Here is a 21,540-nt window from a genome sequence, read left to right as displayed (position 1 = left end):
GTTTAATTTGCTACAATGTACTCCAGCAAAAGCGTCATTTTCATTACTGTGGCAAAAGGATGCAAAGAGTAGATTTATGTTATCTTTTTATTTCACGAGTTATCACAAAATAAAAGATGATAATATAGCACAGATATTTGTTTTATTTTAACAAACTAAAGTTTTGCAGCGCATTATTTTCATTAATCCCTGAAAGTAACGAAAATAGCATTTCTGTTGATTTAACATAACAATAAGAGTATTTTGTACAGATCCGGATAGCACACAACACTGAAACAACGATGCATCAAACTGTTCATATCACGTAAATGTTGACCCAACGTTGTGTGCTGCACGGGTTCTTCGCATTTATAATCAATAAATAAATAACTTGTACTTCCTAATTATACACTGACATAGCACCAAATTATAATGCTTGAAAAGCAATTTTTTACAACACATGAAATCTTTAATACACGTATTCAATGACACTTCGGGAATGGAATGTTTCACATACATGTATTATAATTTGCTTTGTACAAGATTTAACAGGATAAGAATAAAAAATAACAGCTTATTGGGATTCAATCTAAATCACTTAACTGGAACAATATGCACTTTAAAGTATTTTCATATATTAACGTCTTAAATGGTTGTGTCATTAATAGGAAATATACAAGGATGACACATTGGTTTTTGAAACACTACAGTACTTTCCTAGTCTGGGATTTTCATGTAAACATAATTTTTGACAATGGCAGTTGCAATCATGTGATTAGCGATAACATGAAAGGTTCCATATTGCATTGGTCCCAGTTAGAAGAACGCGGATTTATCTACCGACAGTACAGGGGTATGGTCAGGGGGGTTAGTACTCTTCCCTCCCAGAGAGGAGAGGGGTTATTCAGATCTTTTATTATTCCCTTATAGGGTGCTTAGTTTGATAATGTAAAATGACTATGTACAACTTGGAGTAGCTTTAGATTGGCCCTGTATAATATTTAATGCAAACCCAAATTACGATATACAAGTGTATCTAAATTTGCACCATACTGGTTTTGCATCATGTTGATTTTACTGCACCAAGTACCGTAAATCAGACATTGCATAAAATCAAATTGACAACTACATTCGTGCATACATTATCATACAGTGTAACATTTACTTGGTGAATTTTAAATGCTAACTTCTTATAACTAAATGCTATTTCTATATCCAATGAAAAACTGTTTGGTTTCTGTAGACATGTAATTGTATTGCACTAATTCGAATTATCTCAGAAACACAATATCAGATATATTGTGTGATGATCGAAGTATGTTTAGATGAGGTACTTCGTGTCATAAGATATACAAAAATGTATTTGAGACGTATTTTGTTCTCTTCATGTTTGGAGCAACATATAAAGGCTTGATCACAGATAAAACGCCACCAGTCAGCGTCAAATAAATAAACATAAATACTGTTCCCTCTGGAATGCGCATGTGCTACTGGAGCTTTCGCATTGTTAGCCGGAAGCTATACAAGTATGGCAAACGCTTTGTCGGATTGCGCTTCCAACTTCAAAGTGTAAAATGAGACAACAATTTAATATCCTAAAAACTTTAAGATTTTTCATCCAGTATCACCTTTGCTTTTCTCAAGCATCTTCAACTTCCTGTAGTCCCGTAACTTACTCCAACAGTCATATTTCCGGAATCGTCTAATATCTTTTACAGTGGATTTAAAGTAGTTCTTCCAAACTCGCCGACAAAATTTGTATCGTCTTTTCGGTTTGTTCTTTTTATCTATTTGGCCACACGTCGAATTATCTGGTAACGTTTTTATTACTCTGTTAATGCTAAGCATGGGTTTATGCTTTTCTCTTCTTTGGGTATGTCTTTGTACTATAAACACAGACCCGTTTGTATTAAATCCTAACTGAAATCGCACTGTTTTCGTTTTCCTCGTCGTAACGTTTTTATTTTTATTTCTTTTAATTGAAACTCTTCTACTATATGTATTGTTGTGGTAAAGATGTTTGAAATAATGGTATCTCCCACCGGCGTTTTCAAACTTCGGTTTTTGTACAAAAGCACAATCAACGTCATTGTACTTCGAAGACTGCAAGTAAATAAAGAAATAGTTTAAAAAATGGCGAATGCATAACTTTGAATTTCAAACGAGATTGAAGGACGCATCATTAACGTTTTGTCCACTGTTGAAATGAGCACGGGATTTGCCATTGCAGTTTTACATTTTTTTAATTTCACATTTACAATTATCTCTAATGCTGAAAACAGGTGCTAGGGTTGTTTATATGTCTGTTCTAGGTGGTAACAGTTCATAACATATTCAAACGAAAACGTAGTGCCTATATGTAACCGATATTACAATCTTCATCTGCTTAAGATGTCGATTATCTCATTCTTTCAATCATGACTTCCAAAATACCCTTATCACTATATATATATATAGCCAAATATGCCATATATGATAATCCTACGGTGCTCGATTCATATGATAATCATATGGTAATCATATGAAAATCATATGATATCTAACATATGATAGTCATATGATTATCATATGATTCTCATATGTTAATTTTGGCTTGAAAACATATGACAATCATATGTTTGTGAAAAACACATGATTATCATATGTAACGCGAATCATATGATTATTATAAGGTGCTCGATTTATATAATAATCATATGATGATCATATAAAATGTGTGGCACATTTGCCTGTGTATCCCTGCCTGCAAGAGGAGGGTTAAAAGATGTTTTTACTTGTAACTACGCCTCACTCGACATCGATTTTATCCAGAAGTATACTTACAGTGTAAATTTCACCAGATCTTTTAACACAGAGGTACCTATTTGCAGCGATGCCTTTAAAATACACAGCTGCATCTGATGCAATCTTTCCAGCGTCCTTTTGATTAAGGAGAGATTTCCCCAATATTGAAGAATGGGAACCGGACTCCAGCGCACCTGTCGAAAAAGAAAAATAGGATGTAAATATCACATGAGTTAAGTTTACATGTACGAGATATATTTTCCATTATTATCTATGTCTATAGATGGGCAGTGACATACGAAAGGGTTATATCTCGTTTCGTTATATTTGGCCCTCTTCGTACATCTATCACATTATGATAAACCTGGAAATCAAAGTGGTTTTCGTTTAAGTTCCGTATTTATTTCAGTTTAATTCAGAAAGAGAAACATCATGTAGATGTACGGTTCGTTCAATTTCATTTCATCTGTAAGAACTAACATTCTCGTAACATTTCTATCAATTAAGAGTATATTCATACAAAAATTAACAACAAAGGCAATTATGTGATCGTTAATTAATTTATACGTGTGATTTCTTTGATCTTTCAACTAAGTCACTGTATAAATCTATTAGAGTTTAGATAGGTAATCCTTTTATCCAGTATTCATTAATTCAAATAAGAAATTACAAAATAAAGAAAACTGAATGGACTTTCTGCTAGAATTTATCATCTACTGATAAAGATTAAATATAACACAATTTGTGATTTTTTTGTTTCCGAATTAAATACTAATCCCAGGAGAGTTTTGACTTTACTTAGCAGGGATCAAGAAAGTAATTGTACAAATAGGATTTAGATAGGGTTTAAACACTTGTGAGGACAGAAATAAATCCGCGATATGTGAAGAATTAAGTCAACTTTTGTTAATTTATTCTATAATGATCAACATTGGTACTCAATTCATAAAAAAACAACGATCTGGTCTAAATCAATACAGACTGCATCTTAACTTCCTTATATAAAAAAACTGAATCTATCCTGGGCATTTTTTTAAATCGGAAGTCTTAAAAGGAAGGGTCTATATAACCAAATATGCAGGATTATCACACAGACTTTAAAAGCACGAAAAATAATCGTAGGAAATAAGGATATTCTGTTTATGAGTAAACACTTCTTAAGACTTTTTTTGTTTCCAAAAAAGATAACGACAATTTAAAACATATCAATGCATTGACTCATTGTATTAAGAAACAGGGCTTTAGATCCAAAATTTTAACTGGTCTATTGTTATCGAGTCAATGGTTTCTCAAATTACGTCTGAAAGCCGAGAAAAGAATGCAATAAATGCGAGATTTTCAGCAAAAATTTCAGCTTTTAACGGTAAGATAACGGCAGATTTAAACATGCTCGGATACATTTTTTTTCTGAAGTAGTGGGATAGTTGTTTAACAAGTTTGGTTGTAGAGGTTAGTGGCTATAGCTCTGACCAGTGTTAGGAAAGCAAAATGATCTCCAAAATTTGACGACAGACTAAGGGAATGAATTTCCACGATTATAGCAAAAAAATGTTGCATAATTAAGAGATTCTAGTATACAATCTTTGTTTAGTTGCATACAGCAGTTTTTTTTTTAACATGAAACTTAGTAGACCCTAACACAATAATTCAGTCCTATGTATAGTGGGACAAATGTGGGGTAAAGTTGTACATGTACATGTGTATAATTTTTGTTATCCCACCTGCAATAAAGTTAATCAGTTTCAAGATAGAGTTGAGATCTATTACATATATCATGTTTATCATTCATTAAACAAGCACAATAAACCGACTTACGGGAGGGTCAACAATACACCGTTCTGATTAGATAATTGGTATAGCATGTGTTCTTCCAGAAACAATGGTAGTTAGTTCACTTCCATTATGGACGGCACATATTGTTAAAGGGTAAAACAAACGTTATGATAGGCTTTGAGACATTAGTCTACTACATACGCTACTTAACCCTGTAACATTTGTAAATGTTTCAAACGGAACATGTGCCCTTGAAACTATCAAATAATGTGTATGCATCCAACAACTTCACCACATCAATATACAAATTCTAAGTATGCATAGATTTAAGCGAGTGCATTGAGGAGAGGTGACAATAAACTTGACTTTGACCTTTCTTTAACAATGTACACATGTATGCACTGTGGGTATTCTCAGTATTATTATTAACGATAAAAATTCCACTTTCCAAACGGTTGGATGCATATTATAAATTAATGGTTAACTATGGTTTATATTCATGCGAATATGTTCTGTACATGTAATTTGTCAAAATACTGAAATGACAGGAAAAAAACTACTGAAATTGGCATGTATTTAGGGCCTCCTGGCATAGATGGATGTCAATGAAACTTGCATTGAATATAAATATCTGATCTTGTGTTTGACTCTCTTAACAAAAAATCCCCGTGTTTAATCCTATAACTTTCAACACCTTTAATGTTAAATTTTATACTTTGGTGTAAGGTATCATATAAAAGTAAAGAGAACCCGCAGGGATCGTATGGACGAATAAAACACTAATCATCGCACATAATTACATTACCGCATACCTCATAAAATTTTTAAGAGATTATCGCATAGATGGTGTTAATTTGTAAACGTATTATCAAATTACGCTAATCGTTTTAACAGACAATTTTTTGCTGAAGCAAATTGTAGTAAAAACAAAGGTCTGCTGCTTAATTTAAGAAACAAGTTTTGGCGTTGTTTTGCAAAATACATCATGGATTAAAATCATAGCTAATCCGATAAAGTACTAGGCTGAGATGTCGCCTGTCTAAAATTAAATTAAATGTTTATTTAACTAGTCAACTAATTAATTGAAAATAAATTGACGTGGCTCCTAAGTTGACTGCATCGCAGTTGAGTTATCACCGTCACTGTCTTGAGTTATATCAAGGTCCTTTCAAGATAGGTTTTGCCCTAACATGTCCAGAGAGTCACCACCACAATGCTTAGCCAGTTGTTTTAAGAATAATAAAAATTTTCTTACCGTATTTAGTGGGACAGGTATTTGTCTTTACCATTCCGTTATCCAAAATTTCTAACCACATATTGTTATTTGCGTGAAGAAATAAATATGAGTTCGAATTTACTCTATCTGAAGGTATAGTTATATCTGAATTATTCTTATTATGGCTGAATGAAAAGTCGTTGAAGCTTGTAGAAACAGGAGCACTATAAGTTGAGTTGATTAATCCGACGAAGACGACACTAAATAGAAATATCTGCACGATGTATTTCAAGTTTGCCTTGTATGCTACTCCGATTTTTTGAAAAACATGCGAGTTCATTGCTTAAGGAACCCACAGTGTAATAAATGTTCGTACGGACATTCGTTGCGGATCCAAACATTTATCCGATTGTGATTTTCAGCCAGGAATAACCTTATATCACAGAATTCCATTAAACGCAAAAACTCCTGCACACACAGAGCTTCATTAACTGATTTTCGCTGTACATTCGGAATTATCCAATAATACAAATACATCACACATATTTTCACAAATAATTCCTTTTTTGTAGATAAATTCCTCTAAAGTTCATTGATTGGTCAAACCTACAAAATATATCAAACCATATTATAAAATTATAAATTATTATGTATAGGCAACTGACAACTCATGCATGATTGGCTGCATCCTATCCGAACTTCCGTCCAAACTGCGATCTGTCCGAACCATCGGTCTTGTATTTGGCGATGGACGTCCCTTCCATGTATAATATAATAAATTACCATAATAGATTACAACTCCTAAACATTGCTTCGCATACTTCTTTCCCCTACTTAACATCAAATTAATGAGACAGATCATAGAATTACAGGTCTATGGACAAGTCTATTGAAAAATGTATCAAAAGCGTTTTTAATTATTATTATTTTTTTTATAAGTTTGATCATCGAAAAGGCGACCAGTTAAAACCCCATAGTTAGCGAAATTGAATTCCGAAAGTTTAAAAAATAAATAAGACAGCAATAGGCCTGCTATATTAATTAGTATAGACGAAGCGACAAAAATTGCCCTTTCAGGTCAATACATCATAATATCATACATTTGTACATATATCTTAGGTAAATAACTCAGTATTTCATCAGGTGAAATGAAACCCGAAGTAAAATTACAAAAGTTCATTTTCTATTGAATGCGTTGAATGTGTAGTGATAGTTATGCAGCAGAATCGGTTAAAATCGAAAGTTGTAGAAAAATGTACACCAAAGATTTTAATAGTCATGTGATTATCTAGGTAGATTTTTACATACACTGAACATATACTACTTTAAAACCTTGATAAAAACACGTTTGAAATGTAAATTTTTATATTGCTAGAAACGCCTACTTAAAATAATATGACAATGCATTTAGCTTATGCAACGTTCAAATTTTTGCTGCATAAAACCTTTAAAGCAACGTCTTATTTTTGTCCTATCTAAAATAAAAAAAAAATGAAATTGCCGGTACAGACTATTGCAGTTTTTGCCAACCAGGAATGAATGAATGAATGACAATGGCCTAAAAAGAAGACATTTTACGATTAAATTTACATTTCTGATAAAAAAATAAGTAAAATTACCGTATATCCAGATAAAATTAAATTCCGTTACAGACAATATTTAGTTTGATCCAATTGCACTAATTAGTTTCCCGACTGTGAAAAAAATCTACTGCTCTGCGATCAGCCAAAATCTGGAAATAACCCGCGCATGCGCAGTTAATGATATTTATTAATATTGAAAGATGGCGACGAATTCTAGACTGATACAACTTCTACATTTAAGGTGTCAAATTAGACATTTAAGACAATTTAGCAAATTCAAGGGAAAACGTACCGTTTCTGCATATACTGTGGCAACCGGATTAACTGCCGCAGCAATCGTTTCTTTCTATCAATGGCATAAAAAGTTTAAAACAAGTTGTTTTATTCCAATTGTTCAAGCTAAAGAGGTAAGAAATTGAGACTCGAGTGAATAAAAGAAGACTAGATCTCTATTTGGTTTTGGTTTTAGCGGTTTGTTTGCTTTTATGAAAATTATTTTCAACACTGAATTGTGTAAGTTTCTATAAACAAATCTTACGAAGAATGGATTTAATTGGCCACTTTTATTTAGTTATGTGGGAAATTTACAGAGTCATAGAATTGTTTTTTCTGCATATTGCACAATCTTAAGAAAATGTATAATACATCATGCCCATTCTTAAAAATTATTTTACTTTAAGTAAGAACTAGCATACTTATGACATAACAAATGCAAATATTTCCTTTAAACGAAGTAAGGGAGGTAACTCAAATTCATCATTATTTGATTACATTGTACATGTTACTAGTGTACATCTTAGTAAATGTTATAAAATCTTATCAAGCCTTTAATGAAATAAAATATTATTTCATTTAAAACTTTTGCATTTGAAGCAGAAAAAAATGTATAAAATGCTAGCACGCTAGTGTTTCCAAATTACTTATACCAAGTCACCCGATTTTAATAGAGCATATCACAAATTTGCTTGAAGTTTGCCTGTCTAAGCGGATTGATGAACTGTTGCATTACACAACAAAGTTAAAAGTTCAAAGGTAAAGTTGGCACATATAAAAAATTACAACACAAGCTCTAATGAGCTTTTAAAACCTACATAAATTTTTAAAAAAGTTCTAAAATGTCAAGTATAAATGTACTTAAAAAAAAGAAATACACTTATTTTGCTAGTAATGTACAAATGTACGATATCTCAAAAAATGTGAAATGGAAAGGATCATGAATGTATATTATCAGTCGATCTAAAATCTTCAAGTTTCAGCTCACAAAAATTTGTGATTTTTTAAACCCTGAACTAAGTCCATACGTATATCTACGCCAGGGTTATGATGGAAATGAGAAAATTACTGATTGATTGGAAGTTATGTTAAGTAGAGTGTTGTCAAAACGAAGACAAAATTAGTGGCATAGAATATTTGACTATTAGCGATTATGAAGACTTCATTTTTTGATTTTTTCTAATTACATAAATATTTTCAGCATAACTGTTTATCTTTGGAACAGTTCATGTAAGAGATTCTCACCCAATGACTGTTTCATGTGGAGAATTTTTTTATGAAGCTCTTAAATATGTGTTTACTTTGTGGGGCCAATTAAGAACTAATAATCTCATTGCTTCTTTCTAGCAGGAAGCTTCTTCTGAAAGTGAACCCATTTTTTATAGTTTCACACAGCTTCTATTGATAAGACTTCATGGTCCTGCTATAAAACATGTGCATGTAAAACATGTACTGACTTTGATGACAAGACTGACAGATTTGAGGCAATTGATGAAATGGAAAGGAAAGCCAAAATAATAGATAAATTGTAAAATTTTAAAACAATATTGCCTGTTTAAAGGAATAAAGATCAAATATAACTGTTATCTTGTCTAGTCTGGTTAGTTCTAAAGAATTGGCTAAAATAAATTGACTCATCGGAATAAATGGGAAGCATAAAGTAATATGTTTTGAATTACATTGTATAATTCTAATAAAAGGGAAAGACCACCTTTGCATTAAGTTCGTCTCTAATGATGAATCATACCCACGTAAACAAAAATAAATAACCTTTAATGCAAAATGCGCTTTTATAAAATGCTCAAGCCTATGCAAAGTTCGAAATCCTTGAAATATAAGTGCATAGCCATCTTGCAGAACTATCCGATCTGTAGGAAGATCATATTCAGACTTCATTGATTTTTACCGATAGCTTCTGATTGGCTCATGACGTCACTAAGTCAGTTTAGTACTGATACAAGTACTGCAAATAATATGTAAACAAAGAATATTCCGTAAATATTTCTACGATCCTATTTATTTAATCACCAAAACATGATGACTTGTGAAGCTTATGATTGCACGAATGATGAAAGAGAAATGTTCTAAAAGGTTTTTTTTACCAGCAACACAAACATTCTTCGGAAGTCATGGAAGTAGCCATAAGATTTTCTTTACAAATACCAGCCATCTGGCTGCAAATCCTTTTGTTCGTCAATGATGTCTGACATTTGCTTACATGTTGTGCCTCAATCTCTTCTGCTATTTATTTTGGGTTGAATTTATAGAGGGAAGTCCCAAATTTGCGATTTCTTCAGACATTGTAATCAATTACCTATTTGCTTTCACTTTACAAACTGACTTCGTGATGTCACAGTTCAACTGATCATGGTGGCGCCCATAGGCGCCGGAAATTCAAATTTCCTAATAATAAATCTCGATTAATTAATTAAGAAAAGGAAATTGTTTTGTTTCAATTTAATTTTCATGAATATTTAACAGATTAGTTCCGATATTTATGACTTGCACAATAGCATGGTCTTTTCCTTTAAGATGCAACTAAACTAAAACTTACTACAGGATCATATTTTATTGTGGCTTATTGCATGCATAATGCATTGTTATTGTACAGTCAATACTGTACTGACTAACAGTAATGTTTATTTTTCAAGATAAAGAATACCTTAAAATCATTTGAATAGAGATACATGTATAGCATCTTTTGTATAGTACATGTACAAATGTACAATAGAGTTTTCATAGTGGTAATAACTGCTTTTCAAGATTTCAAAGAATGTACTCAACTACTTCTACATGTAAAGTACAGACATACTATGACTGATTACTGGCATTGTGGTACACTGCTGTGTTAGTGTTAACTCAAAATTTTTTATCCAAATGGATAGTTCCCAAATTTTTTTGAAATTTTGAATGGTAGGTTATGCCGAACAGCTTCCAAACAGAATTGGTAAGAAATTATAGGAAATGGTAATGTTATTGGTTACCACTATGCTGGTGATTGGTTAAGTACAGGTGGCCCAGGGGGACAAAGCCCCAAGCCAAAAACAAATTTAAGCTTTTTCAGTTCATTTTTTTACCTCTCATTAACTGGGGTGCCTCTAATCCAGCTTGTAATTTTTCTTGAAATGATAGATATTGTAATAGCCATAATGTATATTCACCATGAACAGAAACAGTGTGTGTTTTTAATATTCCAACTCATCGGTTATTACCCTCCACGCATGACGGATTAAACACCAATCCGTATCTGGATTCAGATTTTGTTTTTATCGACCAAAAATGTTTTTTGATCAGAAATTTCATAGCTGGAAAAAACTCAGTGATAGGTGGCTGATTTTACCGGCTGCCAGCTACTATTGAAAACACTGCATTGAAAAATGTCAACTTTCCTTTCATCTGTGGCAACATCTGTTCAGTACCTGTGTATGGAGTTTTCATATGACAACTCATACATTATGCCAGAACTAGCGTTAACTATGCAGACTTTTCATATGTGCTAGACTTGTTACAAGTAGACTTCTGGAACAGGGTTATGTTGCTACAAGATTGAAGTTACATGTATCACAACAGAAGTTTTATGGTTGTCATCATGAACTTGTGGATCGTTATGGTGTATCCATCTGCACTATGAAAACTGATTTGTTCAACTGTCATAGTTTTCCTTTTCCTCTTATGTCTACCCCAGACTTGACTTTTTATGAGCGGATGTTTCTAGAAAAGCAAAGCACACTTACCCTACCAGTGCACCGGGTCCATGCTCCCAGTTTTTAGTGGTGTCCGAGTTGGTCATTTACTATTGTTACTTTGTATGTATTATTTTGGGTACTTTATGTTCTTTGTTGTGTTTGTCAATTTTCCATGTCTGGTCTTTGTCCTTGGGTTACATTCTTTTGATTTCTGCTAGAACCTTGGTTTCCTTGATTACCCTCAGTAGCTAATCTTGTGATTTACAACCGTTTTGGCATTTGTCAAAATGTGAGCTTTTCACATGATTGCTGGGTTTGTGGGGAAGGAAAGCCCATATTTTGAAGCTAGAAAACAGGTGAAACCTGATTATCCTGGGCTAAAGTAGATGGTTGGAAACCTTGACACATGAAAGGCCAAGCCCACAACCATTGTTTTTGCCAGGATTTCAAAAGCTTAAGTCAGTTTTGGGGATTTTGTACAAACACAATCAAATTTTGACTAAAATGGGTCAAAAACCAGGAAAAAGCTTGAGTCACTTGAAATAATGTTAAGCCAAAAACTAAAATGACTAAGCCTAGAAAAATTACTGCACAACAGTGTCAATGGTGTTACAAGTGTGTCCAGTGACTGGCCACTCGGCCACCCTGTCCCTTTGGATTTGGTACACAAGGACTTGTTACATTTTTTTCATACCACCAATTGATTCCCCTACTGCAGAGTTGAACTTGAGTTGTACTTGCCATTAATGTTCTAAGGATATTTGCGTATTTTGTAATGTGAGTTTTAAGTTTGTAGGTCAACTTATGTATAATGGAGTAATAAATATTAGTTTGCATACTTAGTAGCTTATCTCTTGAAAAGACTATCCCCTATACCTGATAAAAATCTACATTTGATTGTATGATACATACATGTAAGTCTACTGTAGATTAAAAGTGTGTCAGAAGATATTTAATATTTTTTGTGCATTATATGTAATCCTTATCTTTCATGTACATGTAAATGCCAGTATTGCAATGCATAAAAGCTAGCTGTACATGTAGTCTAGTAAATAAATGACTTCATTGAACTTTTGGCAAATCACTTTCCATTTTCAAATGAATTTAAGATTATATGTATATACATTTTACATGTGCTACTGTGTTAACTGAAATTAATATTCATACCGTAAAAAGGACTCCTAAAAGACTTCAGTACAAAATGTTCCTGTATGAAAGAAGAGTTATATAAAAACATTTACACACATGTACATGGTTTCTTATTTCTTATGAATGAGCAGGGATGGGGAAAATTCATAATTAATTATCAAAAATAATCAGAAAATCATAATTCATCATAATCCGTATAGTTATTTTCTTTTTGTAGACAAAATAAAACGTGTGTTTTTATACAATAATGGAATTTTTATATTGCGTTTTTGTTAAATTGAAGATGGAACTTCTAGATTTTCATACCATCTTAATACTATTATGTTTGAGATGCCAGGTTTTTGGTCATTGATGTGTTTGGGATCTAGTAATTGTGACACTATTTTAAAGTCAAAATCTAAAATAAAACTTGATGAAATGGATACTCTAACAATCAGCACTGACTTGGTGGAGGCATAATTTCTTATTATTAACTATTTGGCCACTCAGAATGAAAACTCTTTCACTTGTTACAGAAGAGGCAGTTAAAAAGCTATAATTCAATTTAATTAATAATTCTTTAATTAATTTCATATATTCAGCAGAAATTTCTGTCGTGTATTTTGCACACAGCCGTGCTCATACCCAGTGAAAGTTTGCTTGGCAGCCCAGCCTTTATTTTGTAAAATCTGAAGAAATGACCAACTTTGGATTTCGTTTTGCCAGGATAGTGATAGATCTGCTGAGGCTGAACATTTTTTTTTCTGTCCCCTAGTTGACCACAACAATGTTGTCATTCATATTGGCATATTTACTATGACTGGAAACGGATTGGACACATGAATAGGAGTAAAGACAGGACCGGAACAGAATCTCTGGAATATTTTGTAGATCTGTGATTCACCAACTGTTAATCGGTTGTCTGCTCTGATTGCTCCACCACTATTGATGAGTAGTGTCAGTCAGGTTGAAATGAATGTTTAGGTGGTTGGATGGAGCAGAACATGAAAAGAAACAAATTACCAGACCTTGTACCTCTTGAACCCATGGACCAAAAATATCCTCTGGCTAGGCCTATCAGATAGGATTTAAAGAAAAGAGTTGTAGCAGCCTTATCAATAGTTCTAAATACAATAGTAAGGCTTGTGTTTCCATAAATTGGAAGAGGGACTAGGAAACAAAATGTTGAAGGCAGACCAGGAAACAAAACGTAGGAGATGGTCAAGGAAACAAAATGTTGATGGTGGACCAGGAAACAAAGCGTAAGAGATGGACCAGGAAACAAAATATTGAAGGTGGACCAGGAAACGAAACATAGGAGATAGACCAGGAAACAAAATGTTGTCGAAGGCGGACCAGGAAACAAGATGTACAAGGAAACAAATTGTCGAAGGCGGATCAGGAAACAAAAGGTAGGAGATGGACCAGGATACAAAATGTTGAAGGCGGACCAGGGAACAAAATATAGGAGATCGACAAGGAAACAAAATATTGAAGGTGGTGAAGGTGGACCAGGAAACAAAACTCACGAGATGGATAAGGAAACAAAATGTTGAAGGCAGACCAGGAAACAAAATGAACGAGATGGACAAGGGAACAAGATATTGAAGGTGGACCAGGAAACAAAATGTAAGAATTGGACCAGAATTCAAAATAATGTAGGCAGACCAGGAAACAAAGTGTAGGAGATGGACCAGGAAACGAAAAGTAGGAGATGGACCAGGAAACAAAATGTTGTAGGAGGACCAGGAAACAAAACATAGGAAATGGACTAGAAATTTGAATAGACCATTATTGCATTTCAATAATGTATTAAAAAGGTCTATTTGAAACTGCCATTGTTCCTAAGTTGCTAGGGCCGTTAGGAAGAGTAAGAGGACCAAGACCCAAAATCACCTACTAAAGTGTCATCCCCATGGATAGATACATGTATATTATGTTAATGTTTTATATGTATCAATCCTGTTGACAGAAAGTCTCAGGATGTGCAGGAAAAAATAAGAAGTCATTTAAAGATTTACCACTTCTATGAACTTTTGAAAATACATATGTAGTTTATATACATTTAAATTTTTGGGTTTTTGATCCTTCAGGATCGAAATACCTTATGTCACTGGTCTGTCACTGGAACTTCCCTACTATTTCTGAACACTACACAAAAATATAGTTCAAATGTTAATTCCTTTAATATCATTCAATACCTCTTTTATAACAAGTAAATATGTTTCTTGCAATTTATCAGCTCAATAATAGTCTTCATATCAACTGAAGATTTGTAGGGACTCCTTTTTGGCCTTGAAAGATATTTAGTAATAAATTTACATTTATGGAATTAATTTCTTACAGTAATGTGTCTGGAAGTATAAAATGTGTTAAATATTTTCAATTTAACACACTTATAAGTCAAATTATCCATCCTGTCATTAATATTTTACCATTTATACACAGGAAGTGAAGAGCAGTAATTTCATTCAAGTAAAATTGGTGGGAAAATTCAAATTGAAAAAAGTGTCTAGTTTTTGAAAATCTTGTGTTAAAGAAACTATTTTCTTAAGCTGATATTGGTTTTATTTAAGTATAATTGTTACGTAGGATAAATACTCTGTTAATATAACTTTTGAATGCAAGTGCACATTATCTTTTGGATAGATTTTAAATTGGGGGAAATGGTGCAATGGAACAAAATTTGTAAATGTGTGTAAAGTTGCATCAGTAGCATAGATTGACTATCACTTTATACATATTAAAAAAGGATAGTTCTTAATTGTATTTAAAATGCAATGTATGATCACTATTTTAATTAACATCATAATCTTTGAAATTTTGTTCATGCTACAATTTTCACAAGAATCAAAAACCACCAGTGCTATTATCATGTTAAAGGAGTGAAAATCTTGTATCCAATGTTTATTTCTCATGGATTTTCATGGTTGATTGTGCTGGTTTGTACTGAGACAGCTCAGTATTTATCAGGGCTCGTCAAATGATTAGTGTAAAGAGATAAACACCTTTGTATAATGCTAACAAAAACATGTTTTCACAGTTGAATATTTTGAGTGATAAGATTATTGACTACTCAACTAGCCTTTGTAACTAAACCATAACCCATTTTCCCCTCAAATTTTCATTGACATAATGCATAAATAGAGTTTTATTTACAGAGAAACTATTGGCTAATTTTAGTGCAGTGTATATTTTTTTTGATACTCTTTATTTTTATTCTCCATTCATGAAACTTGACTATTTATCTAGTCTGTTTAGATAGATACATGTTTTTTTTATAATATTCTCTTCAATGAAAAAAATGACAAAAATCTTATTCAAACTCTTCATAAAAGAAGTGTTATTGGGGCATAGCATATTGAATATACTTATATCTATGTGTTAAATATCTCCAGGAATTCTGAGCATGTGCTTTCTTGTAATTTTATGATTGATACAGTAGGTATATTGTTAAGGCATGTTAGCATAACAGTACCTGTTTTTTCATTCAAAATATGACACACTTACTGCTTCAGCAATAAATAGGATATCTGTACCCTTTATACTGGTACATGTAATTTCTAGTAAATGCTAATGCTAAGCGATTTAAGTGCAAATTATAAAATCATGTTCATTCAACAAAATCTATTGAGAATTTAAAAAAATTATTTCTAAAGGAATGCTGTTTTACTACATTGTAATTTGTTGTGTGGGATTCTAAAAAAAGAACATTTATTACTGCATTCTAAGTAACATTAAATGTTTTAACTGAAGATCCAGCCTACAATGTCATGTACTTCAAACCACTTAACTGTAAATTTACTAATATTGTTATCTTGCGCATTTGAAAACAATATAACGTTTTGTTGCTTGCCTTTAGTAGGATAGTGATTTTTTGTCTTCATTACACATACCGGTACAATACAGCTCTTGAATGTGTGGAACAAAACAATACATTAGGGAGATCCAAAGTTGGGCAGAGGACCCAGTCCTAATATGAAATTGAAAAGAAAATACTAAAATAAAATTTAATTCTTTTTTAGGAAGAAACAAAGAAGCCAGAGGCCCGACAGCTAACATATAGGGAAATGAGATTTCTTCAGTTTGCCTCAGCGCAATACCGAGGCCAGATTTACATGACCCCACAAGATTTCTTAGAATCAGTAACAGAAGAAATTCCTAGACGTAAGTATTCAGTTGTAATTACTGAACTTGTGATATACAACTGTATTATTGTAGCTCATTTATACTACATAATGCATACAGTACACTATTGCAATCAGAGTTCCATGGTTTTACAAGTACAGGTATAATTACATTGTAGTTATTATGACAGTAATGTACATTTAAGTAAGTGCTAAGAGGTTTATCTTCAAAAAGATATCTTTCTAATTCCGCTGCGAGGTGAATTCAACATTTCAAGATGTTCTAAGATTGATTATGGAGAAAATTCATAGACACACAAGTGAGTTACTGGTAACTGTAATCCAGGTTAGTAACAATATAAAATGTACCTCGATCAATGACTTTTCAATTTTCTGAATTGGATTAAACATGGGTAAACTCTCTCAAATACAGAATTTTTTATGTGGTAGAGTACTCATGCCATACACAGTGAACAATTTTTCTTTTTTTTTCATAATAGTCACTGCAAGCCTTATATATACATGTACGTGTTTGAATTACCAGTAGTTACATATTCATTTCCTTATTTCATTATAGCAGTGAAAAACTGGCTTAGTTGCAGTTTATTAGAATGGATTTTTTTTAAAAATTCCCTTAGCCTATTAGTATCTAGCATTGTGGTGGTCCTCTAAACTGAACACAAGCATGTACTACATTGTTAAACATGGGTCTTATAATCTGAATAAAAAGATATAGAGGAGTACATGTGGATTAAAATGTCACAAAGTTACATGTAGCATTTTTAGTGCTGTCAGTGCTGTGGGGATCAAGGCATTGCTTTTGATTTACATGTAGTCTAAGTTTGTACACTGCTATCTTCTCTCTAAATGTTGAACAAGTTTTAATGAAAAAATCTAAGAGATATAGCCAGTCAGAAAATTTGGCTGGCTAGGTACCATTATTTTCAGTCCTGCAGAATGCATGCACAGGCATGGCATGCATATATCTTAAGTCCCTTAAAAAGAAAACACAAATATAAATCGTGTACATCTTAATGACCCAGTGCCATAGTCCATGTAAAATTAGACTGTACTAATAAGTGAAGAGAGTTGGTAAAACTTCAGTATAGTACACACGTCATATGACTTCAGTGTGATATGTTGGTGATGCATATATGATTTAGTACCTGTAACTTGTAGGAGTTCACATACATGTACATGTACAGCTTCACTTGTCATACATATAACACCATTCAGAATGTCAGAGCATTAATATTAAAGTTCACCAAATTATTTTTTTGATGTACACATTGATCATGATTTATAGATATATTTTTTTGTAGATTCAGCAGAATATATTTTACCTATGTACATGTACCTAATGGGTATTGGATTTTGATTTTTTAAATTCTAAGTAAATGAGAGTTTTGGGTATTTAATCTTAATAATCTACACCATGGAATATTATATCCATAAATATTTCTTACAAATTTATCATGTCTATTTACATAAAAGTAAATCTATTAAATTCTTACACCTCATTTCAACAATACTGCATTGTTTATCTGTGAAGTTAGATGTTAGTCTTTATAGAAGAAATCTTGAATGTATTGTTAAGAGGTTTTAGAAGTAATTGAGACCCAAATTACTTGTTAGAGCTACTGGTGCATTTTGTAGTCAGGCTCTACATGAACGTGCCCAAAAAATATTATGTTGGAAGTAAAATCAAGGATAACCATGGCTTAAGTTATGCAGAGAACTTAGGAGGAGGTCAAAGTGATGTCAAGAAATCTGAACGTCAGTGGTAGCCTTGGCTAAAGTGATATACAGAACCCTGAAGGTCAAGGGTATTCATGGCTAAAGTGATGTCAAGAAATCTGAAGGTCAAGGATATTGATACCGAAAGTGATGTCCAGAACACAGAAGGTCAAGGGTAGTCATGTCCTGTAAGGAGGTCAAGAGAAGCCATGGACTGAGTGATGTACACTACTCAAGAGGTCAAGGTCTGCCATGGCTTACGTGATGTCCTGTAAGAAGTCAAGGGTAGCCGTGGCTAAAGTGATGTAAAAAAATTTGAAGGTCAAGTGTAGCCTTGGCTAAATTGATGTCCAGAACTAAGAAGGTCAAGGGTAACCATGGCTAAAGTGATGTTCAGAACTCAGAATGTCTAGGGTATTCATGGCTAAAGTGATGTCCTGTAAGGAGGTCAAGAGTAGCCATGGATTCAGTGATGTTCATTGCTCAAAAGGTCAAGGTCCACCATGGCTAACAGGATGTTCAGTGCTCATAAGGTGCTATTTTAAAAAAAAATATTGATTTGATACTTCAAATTGCTTTTAGTGTTTATTAATTGTATAATTATATGTATTAATTACACCCCACTAAACAAGTGGTTTGTATATTGGAATCACCTTGTCTGTCCTTCATTCATTTGTTCCCTCAGTCCATTTTTTCTGTTTGTTTTGTCACAATTATCTATGCTTTCGATTGATAGATTGATTTCAAATTTGGTATGTTGCTATATAAAGATTGGGTATATGTTCAGGTGATTTTAGATGCTGTTCAATATGAACTTCATGTTTCAGAGGACTGTCAATTTTTATTATAAGGAATGATACTTTAATTTCTACAAAATTTTTATCCCTAAAATCTTGGTTCCCAAAGGATGTATTGCTTTCAAAATTTGGTATGTGGCTTTAAAAAGATGGGGCTTATGTTGTAAATGATTTGGGTACTGTATGCCTAGCAAGATGATGCATGTAGCATTATGTTTCATATTGTCCTACCATAGCTACACAGGTCAATAATAGTCATGTATTTCTTTTGCTTGTAGGGCAGTTTGTTTTTTCATTGAGTCCATTTTTATTTTGACATTTTGTGAAGTTCAGTTCTTTAGTTCTTCTTTTTGTGAACCATTTTAAGTTTTTTGGCTGCAACTGTGAAAAAAAATGCTTTGTACATGAAAATTTTTTAACTAGAAAACACACTTGTATTTATAATTCAATAAAATGATCTGTAAGTACAAAAACATGAAAGACACTAGTAAGTAAAGGAGAACATGTACAAATCCAGAATACTGAGTAGTCATTTTGTTTAACTTGCATTCTTTTCATGTATAAAATTCACTAACCTATAGAAGTGTATTAAACTAAGACCTTAGTATACTGAATTACATGTAGTCATAATAATTATGTAATACATGTATCGTCAAAGGGTGCCTCCCTCAAGGTAGTATGTAGGTGTTCAAATATCACCTAAGCCTACCTTTTTCTGCATTCTTATGTCACTCAATGGAATTAGGTAACTTTTAATTTTTTACACTTGGGTGATTTTTTCTCTTTGAGTGAAATATTTATTGAAAAAAAAAACAATTACCTGCAATATAATTCAGTATATCTATTTTATAGTCTTTTTTTGTTATTACATGTAAACACCTGAGTGAGAGTAAATCTTTTGTCAAGATTTAGTTTAAATCCATAATTTTCATATCTTGCTGTAAATGGTGAATTTTTTATTTTTCTGTGATTTTCATCATGTCTTATTTTGTCCCCATTGTCCAGGCAAGTTATTGGTCTGTTTGTTTATTGAGTTTCATCATCACCTGAAGTTACTCTACCCAGGTAAGATTATAATGACTTAAGTTATTAGGACAAGTGGCAAAACAATCATCTTAACCTCATACTTCAGTGATTCTTTCTTTTTTTTAAATGAAAATGAAGAAAAAAAGATATTGTCAGTTAGTGGTTGAAATAAGTGTATTTGATAAAACTTGTTAGATGAATATTTGACATGAATGGACTTATTTATAACATGATTATTCTGGCGAAGTTGTGAAAAGAAGGGGGGGGGAGGTAGTTTACAGTTAACAGTTTGTGTTAAGTCCTCCATCTGATTACCTTTTTATATAATATAATAAAAGCCCTGTAAAGCAAGGGAGAATTGAGAAGAAATACATGTAGGTGCTATATTTCTTTACAAAACTCACTTACAATATCATTCCAGTCTTGAATTTAAACCAAAAATACCATCCAGAGATGAAATGCTAATCATTTTGGGAACATCTTATGATCTTATATATTGGGAAAATCCTCATGTAAGAAACACTGATTTTAAAGATGAAAACCTTACCAAAAATGTACAACTAAAAACATTGTGGAGCAAGACTTGGAGAAGGGTTTTAAGCTCTTGTTATTAACATTATAAAAGTGAAAGTGAAGGATTTTTTTAATAATTACTTACAAAAGTTAATTGTACATATATTACTCAATGAAGTTCTTTGAAAGTATGATGTTATTAAAGTATATGAACTAAATGTATAGATGTAAATTGAAAGGTGAAGGTCACTATTGATTCAAGTTATCTTTTAGACTTGTGGATAGATTTGTTCAACCAGCGGGCCTTTATGTCAAACAAGATATACTTGGTCAGCATAGTCAATGTATGGTCAGCCTGACAGGTGAAGATAGTCCTAAAATCTAAAGAGATTACAACTCTAGTCGGAGTACCACCATCGCCATGCCTTTATTGACTTAGATCAGTTATTTACATATCATTAATATTGAATTAAAGAAACAAACTTATGGCATGTTACAATTTAATTGAAAATAAATTTACTATTCAAAGTGAAGTTTAAATGTTGAGTCAGTATATAAATCAAAATGATTTAGTCTTCCTTGACCAGGGAAAGGTCATCTGACCTTAATGAAAACCCTGTCCAAATCTGCAGTATGTATTGGTCAAAATGGATTTAAATTTTTTGGCCTCTAAGTGTAATGAGTTAACTGGGATTAAATGAGTTTAACTTACATATTAACTATAACTCTGATAATCCAGTAATGATTAACAAGCATGATAAATAACCCTGAAATTATTTTATTTTAGGTTAAGTAGGTAGGAAATCTTTGGCTGATTCACAATCTGCTGATTATTATTGACATCAAATGATTGAAGCTCTTTAAACAAAAAGATTCATAGGTTATTTTCATGTAAATTTATGTATGTTAAAAAAGTTG

At 32.4% G+C, this 21,540-nt stretch overlaps 2 protein-coding genes and 1 long non-coding RNA gene across 14 annotated transcripts in view; 2 read left to right on the top strand and 1 right to left on the bottom strand.

Annotated features, from left to right (window-relative positions):
• Positions 1-73: 73 nt before the first annotated feature.
• Positions 74-21,540, bottom strand: part of LOC148604407 (uncharacterized) — a 51,370-nt gene continuing 29,903 nt past the window's right edge. For 3 of the 4 annotated variants that reach the window (XM_088550759.1, XM_088550761.1, XM_088550760.1), the window contains exons 3-5: positions 5,792-6,358; positions 2,803-2,957; positions 74-2,082 (exon numbers count right to left, since the gene is read on the bottom strand). In XM_088550759.1, the coding sequence (XP_088406885.1) occupies positions 1,594-2,082; positions 2,803-2,957; positions 5,792-6,092 (945 nt within the window). In that variant the 5' untranslated portion in view covers positions 6,093-6,358 and the 3' untranslated portion in view covers positions 74-1,593. Of the gene's footprint in view, positions 2,083-2,802; positions 2,958-5,791; positions 6,359-7,371; positions 7,525-21,540 lie in introns of those variants that run through there. The other variant, XM_088550762.1, reaches the window with a different exon arrangement.
• LOC148604405 (calcium uptake protein 3, mitochondrial-like) overlaps positions 7,508-21,540 on the top strand; it is a 73,933-nt gene continuing 59,900 nt past the window's right edge. For 5 of the 9 annotated variants that reach the window (XM_088550755.1, XM_088550752.1, XM_088550751.1 and 2 more), the window contains exons 1-2: positions 7,508-7,742; positions 16,448-16,589. In XM_088550755.1, coding sequence (XP_088406881.1) covers positions 7,536-7,742; positions 16,448-16,589 — 349 coding nt within the window. In that variant the 5' untranslated portion in view covers positions 7,508-7,535. The remainder of the gene's footprint in view (positions 7,743-16,447; positions 16,590-21,540) is intronic. The other 4 variants (XM_088550754.1, XM_088550749.1, XM_088550758.1 and 1 more) reach the window with 3 other exon arrangements.
• LOC148604408 (uncharacterized) lies at positions 16,596-20,939 on the top strand. Its single transcript, XR_015916189.1, has 3 exons — positions 16,596-18,819; positions 20,089-20,148; positions 20,896-20,939. It is a non-coding gene; the product is annotated as an uncharacterized LOC148604408 (long non-coding RNA).

This window comes from Perna viridis, chromosome 10, assembly GCF_037379345.1.
Source record: "Perna viridis isolate PV_CMFRI_1.1 ecotype Kerala chromosome 10, ASM3737934v1, whole genome shotgun sequence".
In the NCBI taxonomy this organism is placed as follows: Eukaryota; Metazoa; Mollusca; class Bivalvia; order Mytilida; family Mytilidae; genus Perna; species Perna viridis.
This window is presented reverse-complemented; position numbering and strand designations above follow the sequence as displayed.